This window comes from Miscanthus floridulus, chromosome 12 (genome assembly GCF_019320115.1).
Source record: "Miscanthus floridulus cultivar M001 chromosome 12, ASM1932011v1, whole genome shotgun sequence".
In the NCBI taxonomy this organism is placed as follows: domain Eukaryota; kingdom Viridiplantae; phylum Streptophyta; class Magnoliopsida; order Poales; family Poaceae; genus Miscanthus; species Miscanthus floridulus.
Window position 1 is genome coordinate 83,722,613 of NC_089591.1, and position 16,048 is coordinate 83,738,660.

Genomic DNA, 16,048 nt, shown 5'->3' on the forward strand with positions numbered 1-16,048 from the left:
TGTCTGAGCCCAGGTTCGGACTGGGGACCTTTAGTGTGTGAGACTAACCTGATAACCAACTACACCACCCAGACAATGCATTGAGCTGCTGTTTTCTTGTTTCTTTGTTCGCTGTGCGTGGTCTGCACAAGTGCTGGCTATCTAATCATCCTCCGGCCGAGCTCCAGCTCCAGCTTTGCATGCGTAAACCTCCACAAGACTGTATCAGACAGTCAGAGATCTGTAGTACCATTGTCCATGTCCTACGTCAACAACTCAAGCCTATTTTTTAGAGTTTTATTTAGGGCTGAGCCCCACTCTTTTAATAATTGGATTAAAAGACGGTTACATCCCTGCAGGTGGCATACCACCTGGTGCGGGGACCGGCGCCCGCGCCCGCGCCCGCCGCCGCCGCCCCCACGACTCCTCTCCCCGGATCCACCTCGCCCCTGCCGGGATGTGCCGCCTTTTCTCCTCCCCGTTATGCCAAATATCAACACTCAACCCGCTAGTAGATGCATATGCATACTCTAATCCCTGCCACAATTCCTCCATGATCCAACTCACTATAATATGAAAACTCAATAACATACTCCAACAGAATCAAGTCTGAGTTCTGCCTAGGTAGGGACAAAAACGGTATGGTGTGGTCCAGACTCCAGAAATACCTAGCCACTTTCAATTTCACATTTTTATCTGAAATCAAAATTAGAAAAGTCATTTGGAAAAACGATTCAGGTATGTCGGGATGTCGAAAGCTGACCTATTCCGCTGCAAACATCATGTCGGTAACTATCCAGAAACAGTAATTGATATCGGGAAAATGTAACCATGACTCAGAACAGAAAACTAAATATGGCCAAAACATATTACTATAAAACCACAAGGATGAAAACCCACATCGGACCAAGCTAAAAGAAAAAAGAAAAATGGAACAGATAGCACAAGAGGTTCCTGCGAGAACCCCTGGCACTAGAAGTCAAAGTGAGCTGGCGCAATCAACCTAGCAAGAGTGCAAGACATGGGTGATGCTATCAGGCGCCTGAGTTCATGCATGCATCTCAAGCCATTGGGCTGAAGGCATACCATGTTATGTATGGGCCTCTTTGAGATGGGTATCCCACCAGGAAATTCCTGGTTAAAGACGGGATACCAAAGAATCAGTCAAGAAAAGGCTCCTACCAATTTCAACCTTGTTTCCTCCTGATGGTTCCCAGTTTTGCACTGAGTTTGGAATGTTATGAAGAAACGGGATACAGTCAGGAAAACAGTAAATGGGATACCCCTATGCCCTGTAACACCCCAGGTGTTTGTCACCAGTTAAGCAATGTGTTTAAGCTCAACCTTGACATGTTAAGTGGTGATGGAGATGTTAGGTCAAACATATAAAAATGAGCCACCACTTAAACTTAGACCATGCACCATTGCTTACATGTTGTCTTTTCTAAAAAGTAATGCTGGATGTACTTGTTTCATGTGGCTCGCATCAATATCCATCTATATTGATCCATGAAAAAGTTTCATGAAGTTTGGAATCAAAAAGTCACATGAAATGATAAGTTATATCCTTATTGGAATGATTTTACTAAGTGCTTGAATTGCACTATTAAGTGAATGGAAATGTAGGTCACCAACCAAACCTTGCAACCTTGCCCAAATGACTCTAATTGAACTCCACAACAAAAGTCATGAAGGGTTCGTGTTGAGCCGAGATCAAGAAAATACATCAATCGGTCAATAACTCTAATTTAAGCTTTAGAGTGACGATACTTTGACCTATGTTGACCACCAACTTACAGTGCTTGTATGGAGTTTCACCTTAAATAAAAGTTGAAGATTGAGTAGAGTAGAACAAACTTTGTTTTTGGAACAAGAGCCAGATCAACTTGGAACTAAGTCAAACAGAGGCTCGAAAATTGAATCAGCGGCTGTTTTCAGACTTAGAATTTTTCTAAGTCTGGAATTCATCGTCGTCGCCATTGCCATTCCGCGTTCTCCGAAATTCGTTAAGCAACTTGAGTTGGTCCAAAAATAAAAGTGGAAGGTTATATTATGGAGAAGAGCATGCAAAAAGTTGGAACCCGTTTGGCTTCGTGTTGATGGTTAATTCTGAGTTTTTCCTAATCACCATCGTCACGCTGACAAACCAAAGTTTGGAGCACGTTATCTGCTAAACCATAACCCTAATGACCCTGAACACTTAAACAAAGTTGGAGAGCATCAGGTGTAGACCAAACTTCGTTTTGGGCCCATGAACCAAATCGGCCCGTAGCTGGCCCAAACCTGTGCTCCACCATGTTCACTCCGTCGCTCACCAGGTGTTCGCGGAAATGCCCCAATGGATGCCGCGTGCCCCGTGCGTGGCGGCCATGCACGAGCAGCGCCCCCACCTCCATGCCGTGTGTCCCCTGCGCCGTTGCGAATGAGGAGAGCCCTGGCCGAGCGCTCCACTTCCTTCCTCACTCGCGCTCGCCACCTCTCGCTCCTCTGCTCGCGCTTGTCGTCATCGTGCGCGCAGAACGGTGCGCCACCACCATGCCCGAGCGGTGAAGCTTGCCGCCACCGCATCCTCGCTGCTCCAGGCTTCCTCGCGTCCTACCGTGTGCGCCACCACCTTCCCTGTCGTGCGCCGCCCCTTCTGCTCCACTTTTCCGGCCACCGCAGCCGCCGTAGCGCCGTCGCCGCCGGAGCAGCCACCGGCGCTCCGCCTGCTCGTGCGGCCGGTAGGCCACAGGCCGCCTCGGGCCGAGCTGGGAAGCCCAGCGGGTGCGCACGGACCCTTGGTCCCTCCCCGCCACTTTCCCCGCCACCGACGAGCATCCTCCGGCCGACAAACGGTGGGCTCCTGTGAAGCTCCTTCAAAAATCGCGAGCATGGACCTTGGCTTCGAATTCGAGTTTTGGGAGGGGCCTTTCTGTGAACCTGTAGACTCAGATGAATAGTGCCAATAAGGACCTATTTGCAGTAATTTGCCGAATCTTTGGAAATTCATAGTAATTCATAGGAAATTCGTAAAATAGCAAATGGGGACTTTTTGGAATCCTTGTGAAATTCTCTATGCATTAGATCTATAATATGACATGTTTTAGTTTCAATATTTTGCGGTAAAAATAGATTTATGCAGTAAGGTTGTAATGCTAGTTGAATTTGTTATTTTCCATAACTGTAGATCTAGGGCTCCAAATGAAGTGAAATTTTTGTGGCATGCTACTCATGTGATAGTTGATGTGTGGTAAAAATTTCATGAGTATTGGATGAAGTATGAGTGAGTTATTGGTTTATCTCGCTCTCACGTGATTTCTTGCAATACCAAATTGTCTTTTTCATAGAGGCAGCTATACTTATGCAAATGGTATGAAATTTGTACAGTAAACTATTGAGAGGATATGTGAGCTACTGTAATTTTTGTAGAATTTATTGTGCATTTGTGGTATATGTTCATAAATACACCTTGATGTCTAAATAAATTAAGAAATGCTTTAAGAAAATTTATTTAGAGGTGAGCACCATGCTTTTTGGTGTTCTTTAGTCATGTGTGAAATGTTGGTAAAGTTGGTTTTGCCCAATTATGAATTTGCAACATAAGTTAATAATTATTTTCTTGCCGATGTGGTTTATGGACAGATCTAGGAACTTAGCAAAGTTCTTCATGACAATATGCTTTGTTGTGAGACTTGTTTATACAAAAGTTGTAGATAATTTATGTATCTAGCTGCTGTTAAAATTTGGTATCATTTGGCCAAGTAGTATTTGAGTTACAACTGTTTAAAGTTAGAATACAAGATTTGTTGCTCTCTGTTTGGTATGAACCAGTTTCTGTAAAGGTATAATTTCGACCTACTTAACTTGGGAATCATGCTGTGATGGTTATAGATGAAATGTAGATAATTTCATAAGCTTTCCAAAATGCCTTCTTGCAAGTCATTTGGATTTGTGTAACTCCAGTTATAGCTAAATCTTGTAGCTGCTGTTTGCATGTTCAGAAATTGGTAGATTCCAATTATAGTGTTTGCTTGTATATTGTTAAGTGTGACTTATGCCTTGAATGATGACTGAGTTAGAGCACCTGAGATCTTGGGAAACTTGTGTCATGCTTGGTGTTGTCGTCTTCTTTGCCATCTTAGCATGATAGATTGTGTGATGTTTAAGTTAAGCATCGCAAAGTACTTAAGTGTGTTAGTGTAAACTATGCTTGTCTTGCTTGCTATTTTGTGATGCGTCTCATGGTACTATTCTTCATATTTATGCACTTGCATATTGCATCCCATCTAGGTACGCTAGATGCACCACGTGAAGGATGAGATGTTGGAGCCAAACCCGAAGATAGCGTTTGATGGATCTATCCTGAAGATGGAAGGACTAAGCAAGTGCTAGGACCTAAGATGTCACCAGAACGGTGCAAGCTAACTGAATTGACTTGTGTCGGGTCCCAGGCAAGCCCCGGAGCATATTAAGCCTCCTAATTTCCGAAATGCAGTTAAAGTATTATTGTTATATATATATATATTGTTGCATTAAGTTTAGGTGTTGGATGCAAACACTTGCTGCATTGGTTATCCAATCCTTATCTAGATATTGATACCCTGAATCCTATGTAGCTCAGGCTCGTGTAGTGCTTAGCCCTGCTTAAACGCGGTAGAAGTCAGGTGATTTCCTATCACCTGCGAGATATAGGGATATACATATGGCACGGTTGGCTATATTTGCTATCGTAGAAAAGAACCTGTCTTAATTTGAAATAAAGACCAGGCGGAGGCTTGCCGGTTTGTAGTGACTCCGTCTGTGTCGCTTAAGGACTGAATCTTAGAGCCTTTCCTATTCATGTTAAACGCATGCCTCTCTCTTAGTTGGCCGTGTCCGAAGACCGACCGCGAAGCCGAGTAGCTCACCTCAGGCCGGGAGTCGATAAGTATAAAGTATGTCTCGAAAGGGAGCCGTAGGCGTGAGTCCAAGGGCAGGTGATTTAAAAGTCCTGATCGTCCTAACAGAAGGGTAATCCCTAAGAGTGCTGGCGCTGATCGAACCCACGAATTTGGTTCCTGAGTTGTCCCAAAGGTGACCCACGGCTACCCTTGCAAAGTATGCCAGGGTGAGAGTTAGGAATACCCCCTCAGCTGAGTTGTAATTCAATTCGAGTCGGCGTCTCTCCCGGTTAGTGAGAACTTGACGGGTTTATCTCCAAAGTAGATACACTAAATAACATAATGGTTCAGGAATGATGATATGATGATGACATCCTTATTATACCTGCTATGGTTAATATTGATTGCTCCTAATAAGTGAGTGCTCTAGTACAGGTGCAAATCTAGTGGACAGGTAAATGATAATAAACTTGATGCAAAGTTTAAATTGGTCACTATATTCATAAGCTCTTTTATGCAACTGTGTCCAGCTAGCCCACCCCATAAGCCTTGCATGACTCTTGGTGTCTTTTATTTCTGGTTTTGACGGGTAAGTCTAGCTGAGTACCTTCTCGTACTCAGGGTTTATCCCACCATGTTGCAGGTGAAGTTCTCGGCCTGTGAAGATGGTGGCTAACCACCGGTGGCTCGGTGATTCTATAGTTAATTCTCATCTATATGCTTTTGTCGGATGATGTCACTTATGCTAGCAATGTATTTGAAACATATATTAATGTAATCCTTTGAAAGCTATGTTGTTTTCACTAATCGGTTTTGAAACCCAAACTTGTACTATTATTTGTGAATCCATTTGTAATATTATTTTCCGCTACAACCCTGCGTATGTGATGTGTATTTGCTTAATCACGCGATCTTGGTTGTGATGTTGATTTACCGAGGTCTTTCGGGACACTCGGCGGACTACCGAGTTTATATGAGTGAAGGTATGTGTGCGTCAATGTGTTAGCGGGGACAGCCGTACTTGATCTTGTATAAATTGGGCGGTTCTGTTACATGCCCCCCACATACTCCAAAGATATCTGAAACAACAGTCGAATTGGGAAGCAATACTCCAGGAAAAAATAGCATAATTGCATCTTTCTACTGGATGGTGGCTCTGGTTGTAAAACTTCATATAATAGCGCAGGCAATGTAGACAAGGGAGCCATAGAAGAACATTACCGAAATAGTTGACTGAAGAGTCAATTGGCCATGCAAAGCGCACAGAAGTAAAGGGTCATTTCTCAAGTCTGGAAAACTGGGGTATTATGGAATCAAAGAATGCAAAGAAATAGTGGTATGTATCTTCTGTGGAGAATATTGTCATGTGACAGAAGGATGTGTATGGCCAAGTTAATCATTAAAATCTGTATAATCATAAGAAGATGAATGTGTTTGCGCTGCTGTAAGTACAGGATGGGATATAGTGGTTTGAGTTGGAAAAGGGTTTTTACCTGATGTTTGACTGGAACTAGAAGCTAACAGCTATAGACTATGGTGTATATAAACTCTTTGAGTCTTGATGTCAGTTCCTAACCATGAGAGAGGTGAAGTACTAGTACAGAGCACTGGGTTAAAGTATCACCGGCAATCAGAGTTCATGTGGCATGCCTTACCTGCTAAAGGTAGCCTGGTGGGAATATAGTTGGTGTTCCATACGCAACTTGAGGTTGGGGGAAACAAAGGATTACAGGTTTTTCTGTCAAATTATTATTAGTTAGACATAAAGCAAATGGGTTCAAGACATCATTTGGTGAACTGGTGCATAGTGTTGCAAGAAGAGGACAAATAGCAGTTTCAAAACAACCAACACTGATAGATGGTGACTTCGATATTACCAAAAAACAATTATAAGAACATATCTAGAGGGAGCTCTAAGTAGACTTTCCTTTTTATGATCATTGAAACAAAAAGATTTAAGCGAAATTGATTTAATAGAAAACTCACTGTGCTAGTTCTCTAGATAACCCTGCCTAAGAGGTGCTATTCAAATAAAATCAAGGTCCTTTTATATTCAAAACAATGTTGGTTCTCAGGGGAGGAATTGTCTGAGGTGGTAGAAAAGTTTTGGCTAGCCCACTCTTAGGGGATCTAATCATGTACGCTGAAAAATGGTAGGACAAACAGAGAAGACTGAGAAGTGATTTGAGTAGTTGGGATAGATATTTCTGGTCCTTCTTGAAAGTTGAAGCTAGTACTTCTTAAAAACTTGAGGATATATAGATAAAAATAAAAAGTTGAAACTATTGGTATGATGTGAAACCTGAAATCTATAAGATAAAAGTTTGCAATCCAACAAAAAGTTTCTTTACCTTGAACCAGGCATGGAGCCAGCGGTGGGGCTAGGGGGGCTCCAGCCCCCCTACCGCTCACGAGCAAGCGAAGCCCCATAGAGCCGCCGTCTGAAATTTCAGCTGTAGATGTACAGGTAGGAGGGGCTGAGATTTGCTGAACCTCTTTTCTTGCTAATTGCCGTTGTTTAGCTCCTCCTAAATTTTTTCCTAGCTTCGTCCCTGCCTTGAACAGAACCTGAGCTTGAGCTGAAGCTCTTCTGCATTTTAGTAACTCATTTAGTGGGTCGTCCTGAGAAACTGGGCATACATCCACAGACAATGTGCGAAGAAGGCTTGCTTTAGAGAGAATAAGCTTCATAAAAGACAATGGAAACGACCGAAAATAACTATCTATCTGCACAACTTGAAGATTGGCACACATGCCATCAGTCCACTGTGCATCAGTCCACTCTTCACTTTGGATGTCAGAATTTGTAACCCATTTTGGCTCCCAATCTCGAATCTTCGCCAATAAAAGTAATAAAGAAAATCAGTTGGCAGCAGCAAGATGACTTTCAAAAACATAATGATGGATATCCAAGAGATAACAATATAACATTCAACATTACCTCAATTTTAAGTTCTTAGAGGTTTGGGGAGCTCCTCAACAAGGAGAACAATAGCAAAATGGGTTCCATGTAACCAAAGAGCGTTGATATTTCCAAGCTTTTCAAGTTGTGAAAGGTAAATGGAATTCTATCTATCTTAACCTCGTCCTGATTGCCCTGCGAGATAAAAAAGATGTGATGGTAAAATGAAAACATAAAAAAAACTAAATGCAAGTGTAGAAAGATGGATGAGATTTGTAGTATCGTTTTCAAACAAGGAAGCATAAGCCCACAAAAGCACTGCAGGAATGGTACCATCAAACATTTCTCCTTTATTAAGGTGGCATTTCATATTATTTTGTTAAATCAAGGTAACCAAGTTTACTACTTATTATGAGTACGAACCAAGTACTAATATTTCTACCTTGATCATGCCAGTTCATAAGGGTGTCATAAAACCCTTTAGCTTGCTGGAGCCAAAATAAAATCTTACACTAGAAGCTAGTTCATACAAGATTTTAAAAGCCCACTTGTTGGAAGCTAGTTCATACAAGATTTTAAAAGCCCACTTGTTAGACTCAATTACTTGCATAGCTAAGGCCTCAATATCTGCTTCAATGTCTGAGGTTTCAAAGTAAAGTAGCATGTGTTATAAAACCCGTGGGATGATAAAAAAAGTTATCTGTATGCACCAATAATAAAAGATTAGAAGAGCCTATTTTTATGTTCTTTCATATGCCTCTTGACCTAAAATAGAGCATCAATTAACATAATGCAGTAAAATTATCTAATGATTGCATCTTATGACAGCATTCACTGACTTAGGCCCTCTTTGGTTTGGCTTCCAACCTGTTGTAGCTTTTGTAGAAGTCAAGAAACTAACCAAAGGCCCTTAGTTGGCCCAATAGATTGTACAAAAGCTAGCTTTTTGGTAGTTCATTTTTCACAGCAGGGGGAGGGTTGCTTTCACCGGCTGTGGAGGATGGAAATTACCCGCACTGCCATAGGTTACAAAGAAAACGCTTTGATCTTTTCCTCTTCTTCCCGTCCGCGCTGAAAGGTCCTTGTTTGGTTTTGGTAATTGAGTGACAACTTAGGTGGACTAATTGTGTTTATGTGAGATACACAGGTGATTAGTCCACAGGTACATGTGTGTGAGCAACATATGCCATGAAGGTGAAAATGGCTTGGAGATGTTGCAAAGCTCACACATGTGATGATGAAGGAGCTTAAATGCACATGAGACATGACATTGAGTCATGTGATCAAGGTGGAGAAGATCAAGACAAGACTTGGCTTGATGGACCGGTTGCAAGCGTGAAGGGCAAGTCGAAGGCTTTGGAGTGATGGACCGCATGGCGGTGAAGCTTGAGCAAGACTTGGCGCCGATGGACGATGGCAACGGTGAAGAGCAAGTAGAGTCAAGATCGATGAACCAATATGATCATGTGATGATATGAAGTGGATCATATCATTGTTGATCGTGTTGGTGCATGTGTTGCATCGACATTGGAGGAGATGGAATGGAATGCGCAAGGCAAAGGTATAACCTAGGGCATTTCATTTCACCGGTCATAGGTGTGTAGAGAAGTTTATGACCGGGTTTAGGATAGATGGCCGTACTATCAAGAGGGGCAAACTTGTTTGCATATCGGTCATCTAGTGCCACTCGAGTGATCTAACTTTGCATTGTCGCTAGGATCGAGTGGCGTGGCAAGTTGAGTGGCTAACATCCTTTGGGAAATGATTGTGAAAATGCTAACACACTTACACATGGTGGTGTACACTTGGTGGTGTTGGCACATTTACAAAGGCGGTGGTGTTTGCAGGGTTGAGATGGGTTTGGGTCCCTCTCTCCCTCCCGCCAAGCTTGCGAGGCGGGATTCGGCGCTTTCGGGAAAATGGAATGTCTATTTTCTATTGTGCCGGATGCAAATTCTTGTGGTTAGCACACTTGAGCAAGGGTGAAGAGAATGGAGAAGATGCTGGCGTTGGTCAACTGACCGGACGCTGGATCTGAATGCACCGGACGCTGGCAGGCTGCGTCCGGTCACGCTGACGTACGGTGACGCAGTAGCTGGAGAGTGATCGGACGCTGGCTGCGTCCAATCGCGTTCGATCGGACGCGTCCGGTCATGCTCGGGAGCTTACTGGAAACGACCGGACGCTGGGGGTTCAGCGTCCGGTCAGTAGAAGCTGGAGCGTCCGGTCAGGTCAAGTGACCGTTGGAACCGGGACACGTGGTCGTCTGTGGGCGACCGGACGCTGAGGTCCAGCGTCCGGTCAACACGACCGGAGCGTCCGGTCGGCCCGACCGTTGCCTAGTGAAAGGGGTAACGGCTAGTTTAGCCCCTAGGGCTATAAATAGAAGTGGCCCTCGGCCATGGCTGGTGTGGAGCACCTTGGGGGACTTTGTGTCCATGCTTGAGAGTGCTTGGGAGCCCTCTATCTCACACATACTTGATAGCGATCATCCGATTGTGTGAGTGAGTGATTCTAGTGCGATTGCATCGTGAGGTTGCATCGAGTGGCACTAGGTGATCGAGTTGCAAGCCGGTGGTGCTTGTTACTCTTGGAGGTTGCCACCTCCTAGACGGCTTGGTGGTGGTCTCCGTCAAAGCGCGCAAGAAGCTTGTGCGGCGCTCCAGAGAAGTGCTTGTGAGGGGCATTATGCTCGCCCCGCGGGAGCCGCGAAGAGCAACTCTAGTAAAGCGTGTCATTGAGCTACCCTCACTCAAGGGCTAGGTTCTTGCGGCGCCCGACGTGCGGGCTTAGCGGGTGATGCTAATTAGCCGCCGAACCACCAAGTGAGCGGTCGACACAACGGGGACTAGCGTGTTGGCAAACACGTGAACCTCGGGAGAAAAATCATCGTGTCAACCTTGTTCTTCCCGTTGGTTTGCATCCCCATTACATAAGCTTGCAATTACTTTTATACATATTAAGCTTGTGTAGTTGCTCTTGTAATTAGATAGCTTGTGTAGCTTGCTAATTACCTTCTTGCTTGTGTAGCATAGAAGTAGCTCCCTTGCGTGGCTAATTTGGTTTTAGTAACCTTATTAGTCACATTGCTTAGTTAGTGTAACTAAGTATTTGCGCTCTCTAATTAGGCATTGGTTGCCTTGTTATTGAGCATTGCTAGTGAGCTTAGTTAGCTTTGTGCTTTTGCTTACTAGCATGTGTAGGAGCTCCCTTGTCGCTTAAAGTACTAGTGGCATAGGTTTGTGCAACCTTGCTCCTAGAATTGTTTAGGAGAGCTCTAGCTAGCCCGGCACCTTTGTTGCATAATTGTTATCTTTGCAAGGTGCTAGTGAACATATATAGTGGGGTGTAGTCTTGGCTAGACCGTTAGTTTAAATTCCGCATTTGTATCGGTTAGCCGACGCGATTAAGTTTTAGAAAAGACTATTCACCCCCCTCTAGTCGCCATCTCGACCCTTCACGCGCGAGACGACTCGTCTGTCCGCAGGTGGCGACGCCCAGGCAGAGCTAGGGTTTGGCGGCGGCCGGTCCTCTCCGTTGCTGTCCCCATCCTCTCCGGCGCCGCCCGGTCCTCTCCGGCGCCGTCCCCATCCTCTCCGGCGCCGTCCCCATCCTCATCGCCCTACTGGTCACCCCGGCGGGAGTCCCTGTCTCTGCCCCTTCTCGGTTGCAGGTCGAGGTCGGGCCTCGACGCCGACGACTTCCGCCACCCACTCGACAAGCAGGTTAGCTTTCTTGGATTAACAAGCTCCTTTCCTTCTATCCACGTATAGTGTTCGATTGCAGTCGCGGATGATAGATAAAGGTCCTGTCTTCTGAAAGAGAAGCCTTTTCCTTTTTTTTCTTGTTTCATCACAGAACACTCTGCTGCTAAGAGCGATTCCTGGGCTCAACGACATTGGCAAACCAAGTCCAAGCTCCATCGATCTACGCTTCCAGTGACCGGATCTACACAGAAGGTATCTCAATCTCTCATAAATGGTTTGATACATGTTATTTATTCTCAGTTCAGTGTGCTGTGTATTTGATAGAAATAATGGCATGATATTATGGTAATTAGAATGTCTGAAAAATTTGTTTTGTTTGATTCAAGAATGGGTGACAAGGCAGATTGGGGTGATTTCTTTTTAAAGCATTTGATTGATGTATGCAAAGGGGAGATAGAAGCTAGGAATAGGCCCCAGGGGCTTTGGACTAGCACTGGTTGGAAAAATATTTTAGCCAAGTTTGAAGCCAAAACTGGTGACAAGCGAACAAAGATACAATTGAAGAACAAATTAGATAACTTAAAAAAAGAATATGTTTGGTTCATGGAGTTAAAAAATTATGCCACTGGACTTGGATGGGATGCGGCTAAGGGAACTATTGATTGCCCCTAGGATTGGTGGGATGAACACCTTGCTGTAAGCACTATTTCTGTTGATATTTTGTCCATAGTATGATATGGTGTGTCGTGCTAAAATTTTTCATTCAATTTCAGAGGTGCAATAATCGTGAAAAAGGGCTTAAATGCAATCATGTGAGGTTCAGAAAACAAGGACCGAAGTACCTTGATGATCTTGATCTGATTTTCGGCAAGGTACATGTGACTGGGGCCACTGCAGCTTGTCCTGGTGATATATCTTCGGATGAGAGTGATGATTGCGTGGCCGAGGTGCCAAAACCTCCACCTAAAGATGATGTCAAGCTGGCTGATTTGAAGCAAAAAGGGAAAAAGAAACGCAAGAGCTCCTGTACTATTGCTGAAAGCAAAGAAGAAAAGAGTCTATTTTATCGAATGTACAAAAACACATGTTTGAAGATAGAAAGTGCAGCAGATAGGATCTCTAGTGCATCTGCCACCTCAGCTTCTCCCACTAATGGTGTCCCCACTATTGGAGAGGCTATGAAGATGGTCGAAGAGTGTGGGGTGGAAGAAGGAACTCCTCTAATGCACACTGCCACCATGCTGATCATGAAGCCTGAATTTAGAGAGGTCTTCAGCCATCTGAAAACAAATAAAGGAAGGCTGGATGTCCTTGAGAGAGAGCATGAGAAGGAGATGAGGCGTTAGTGAACCAATTTTTATTTCTATTGTTGCTGTGTGAACCAATAAGAATTTGTATTGTGAGCACTATTAGTTGTATGGCTACCTGAACCAATTTTAAATTGTACTATGAGAACAATTTGCTTGTACTGAGAACAATTTGTACTAAAATTATTTGTATTGTGAGCTTATTATCCTTCTGTCAGATTAGTATCCATGTGCATGTATACATATATTTTTGTCCTTGTACTGTGAGCTTATTATCATTGTGTCAGATATATATCCTTGTACTGAGCTTAATAAATGTTAATATTTTTTGTAGATGGATGAGAACCTGGAAGGTGTAGCCCAAGGACAGAAGAGATTGCTACTCCTAGCTGAGCTTTCCCAGCATGCTGCCATTATTGGTCAAATGGGTGCACAATACACTGATCGTTATTGGAACAAAGGAGAGTACAGGGAAACACCAGAAACTGGACTGCAATGGGTGATGAGGTGCTTTTCTCGTCCAAGGTACTTCTATAAGATGTTTCGAATGAGCACCGATGTCTTCATGGCACTGCATGAGTTGCTAGTCTTGAACTATGGTTTGACCTCCACTAACAATGTTTCATCCATTGAGTCATTGGCGATGTTCTTGTGGATTGTCGGAGGACCGTAATCATTTTCACAAGTGGAAAATCGCTTCACTCGTTCACTGTGGACAGTTCACACTAAGTTTCATGAGGTGCTGAAGTGTTTGCGCAAGTTAGGTAAAGACAATATTAAGCCAAGAGATGCTACTTTTTCTTCGGAACATGAAAGAATCAAAGAAGACCGTTTCTGGCCATACTTCAAAGGCGCTATTGGAGCAATAGACGGTTCACATGTTCTAGTGGTTGTGCCACCTGAGGATACGGTTAATCACACATGCCGTCATGGATATACATCTCAGAATTTGCTAGCTGTTTGCGACTTTGACATGAGGTTTATCTTTGCGGTTGCTGGTTGGCCCGGTTGTGCCCATGACACACGTATCCTCAATCATGCTTTGGCAAATTTTGATGATTTTCCTGTGCCTCCTAAAGGTATACACATATCACACGTATTATGTATTTGCTTCCTAATGGTTGGACCAGCAGTACATGAGGTACTTGTATTATTTATTTGCTTACATTGATTTTACTTTGTAGGGAAATATTATCTTGTGGACTCTGGATATCCAAACCGAACAGGGTATCTGGCCCCTTTCAAAGGAAGCACATACCATATTCCAGAATTTCGTAATCGTTCTGGACCACCCCAAGGGAAATATGAGGTGTTCAATTTCAACCATTCATCCCTTCGAAATGTCATTGAGTGGGCCTTTGGAGTATTGAAGGAGAAGTGGCGTATTTTGAAGGGCATACCAAGTTTCTCAACTCGTACTCAGAAACACATCATTCTTGCTTGTTTGGCATTGCATAATTTTATTCGTGATAGCAATTTGCATGATAAGAAGTTCGAAAGATGTGATGCTGATGATGAATACTTGGTACAAGAGGATGACATGACACCGGAAGATGAGATTGAAGATGTGGAGAATGAGGATGCCATGAATATCATTCGTAGTAGAATAGCCGATGCTTTGTTTAGTGTGAGATAGTTATGTTGAGGGATGACATGATTTGATGAGCCCTTATCTTTTGTAAAATGCTAATATTATTATATTTGTATGGACCAAATCACTTTGAATACTAAAAAACTTGGAACAAATTTATTTTTCCTTACCAAAATAGTCATTTACATACAAATAAGTGAGTACAATATTTATTTACAAGCAATTTGAATATAAATAGTCCCTCAGGCCTTTAAGGGCATTACAGACATTTCTACACATCCTGCAGTTTCACAGCTGCTCTAACCAAACGGCTTTCAGCTTTTCCCATAGCTCCCAGCCCACAGCAGCTTTTCCACAGCCCACAGCTCACAGCAGCTTTTTTTAAATCCACAGCTCAACCAAACAGGCTATTAAGCTGCTAAGCAAGCTTGCTGGACAGGGCCAAGGACTGCCCAAACCTTGAATCCTAGATTTATGCCAAACAACACAAAATATATATGGTGATAATAGGGGCAAACAATGTACCGGCAAGTAAAAAATTAGCTCCCGAACTTGGGAAACCCCAACAAAGAACTCTAGCAAACGATGTCCACCATGTCCATACTCTGCCACATCAATCATGGCATATTGGAGGCGCGGCAACCTCCCAAATCGCCAGCCATCGTCATCTTGCGAATCAACAACCAGAGTTTGGAGATTCGGCGCCTCAATCACGCAGTCAACAAGGGTGAACACCTCCACGAGCTCAAGGACACGAAGCAGGGGCGACCCCCGAATAATAGCTTGCAATTCCCCGTCACCTTTGTCTGCGAAGTCGACATACCATAGGTATAGCTCCTGGAGCACAGGAAAGCCGGCGAATCTAGATCGCGGGAGGGATGGAATGCCGCAACTCTGCAGATTGAGGGACACGAGACGGTCGCAGGAGAAGATAGAGGAGTGGAGGGTTAAGTGTCCTAAGCGCTTCCCCCACTCTTTGACGATGGAGATGGACTCGACGCTGCGGTGGGAGAGCGCGATGACCCAGTCGTCGACGTCGTCATCGTCGACGACGTAGGAGGCGAAGCGGGAGATGCTGGGTCCGGTGTAGCGGAGGAGGACGCGGGCGATGACCGAGGGGCGCGTGCCTTTGGGGAAGCAGAGGGCGAGGCCGGGGAGGGACTCCCAACGGCGGCGCCAGACGCAGGAGAGCACGGAGGTGCGCACGACGTCGCGGAGGTCGAGGCGCGTCAAAATCTCGTCCAGCAGGTGCGCCGGGAGAGACGAAAGCATGTCGGCGGCCTCCGCCTCCGCCGGCGGCAATGGCTCCATCACCTGTAAGCCCCTGCGCACAGCAGATGGATCGATCTGCCGATAATGGTGGGACGCGTCAGTTCGTTCACGTGGGAATGCTAGAATGCGAGTTGGATTCGGGAACGCAACGAGAGGATGCTAGTAGGCTATACCAGTGTGGGTAGTAGGCAGCACCGACCTGGACCATGGACGGGAAAGATGGAGCAACGAGCAAGGCGAACCGCGGCCGCTGGATGCCGGACGCCGGTGAGGAAGGAACGGTGGAAAGGGAAGAAGAAGGAGGACCGAGTCGCGTGCGCGCGGTGTTATGGGCTTAGTTGGGCCCTCGACCCATCCACACGGCCTGCTAGACACAGTCTCCGTTGGATCCTACAGCTCGTAGTGGACGACGCAGATTGCGCCACTGT

At 44.7% G+C, this 16,048-nt stretch overlaps 2 protein-coding genes and 1 non-coding gene across 5 annotated transcripts; 1 reads left to right on the forward strand and 2 right to left on the reverse strand.

Annotated features, from left to right (window-relative positions):
- TRNAV-CAC (transfer RNA valine (anticodon CAC)) lies at nucleotides 1-74 on the reverse strand. Its single transcript has one exon. It is a non-coding gene; the product is annotated as a tRNA-Val (tRNA).
- Nucleotides 75-7,551: 7,477 nt separating this feature from the next.
- Nucleotides 7,552-16,045, reverse strand: LOC136498095 (F-box/FBD/LRR-repeat protein At1g13570-like). 3 transcript variants are annotated; one of them, XM_066494035.1, is made up of 4 exons: nucleotides 15,794-16,045; nucleotides 14,874-15,695; nucleotides 7,783-7,938; nucleotides 7,552-7,676 (listed from the first exon to the last, which is right to left on the reverse strand). In XM_066494035.1, the coding sequence occupies exons 2-3, from the start codon at nucleotides 15,657-15,659 to the stop codon at nucleotides 7,798-7,800; spliced, it is 927 nt and encodes a 308-aa protein (XP_066350132.1). In that variant the 5' UTR covers nucleotides 15,660-15,695; nucleotides 15,794-16,045; the 3' UTR covers nucleotides 7,552-7,676; nucleotides 7,783-7,797. The 3 variants fall into 3 exon arrangements, with proteins under 3 accessions (XP_066350132.1, XP_066350131.1, XP_066350130.1); XM_066494034.1 differs by lacking the exons at nucleotides 7,552-7,676; nucleotides 7,783-7,938 and having other exon boundaries at nucleotides 14,430-15,672; nucleotides 15,863-16,045; XM_066494033.1 differs by lacking the exons at nucleotides 7,552-7,676; nucleotides 7,783-7,938 and having other exon boundaries at nucleotides 14,430-15,695.
- Nucleotides 11,291-12,947, forward strand: LOC136498260 (zinc finger CCCH domain-containing protein 43-like; the record flags this gene model as incomplete). The annotated part of the gene is made up of 3 exons (XM_066494203.1): nucleotides 11,291-11,468; nucleotides 11,602-11,702; nucleotides 12,224-12,947. Coding segments are annotated over 3 exons (852 nt in total), but the record flags the coding sequence as incomplete, so codon positions are not given.
- Nucleotides 16,046-16,048: the final 3 nt, after the last annotated feature.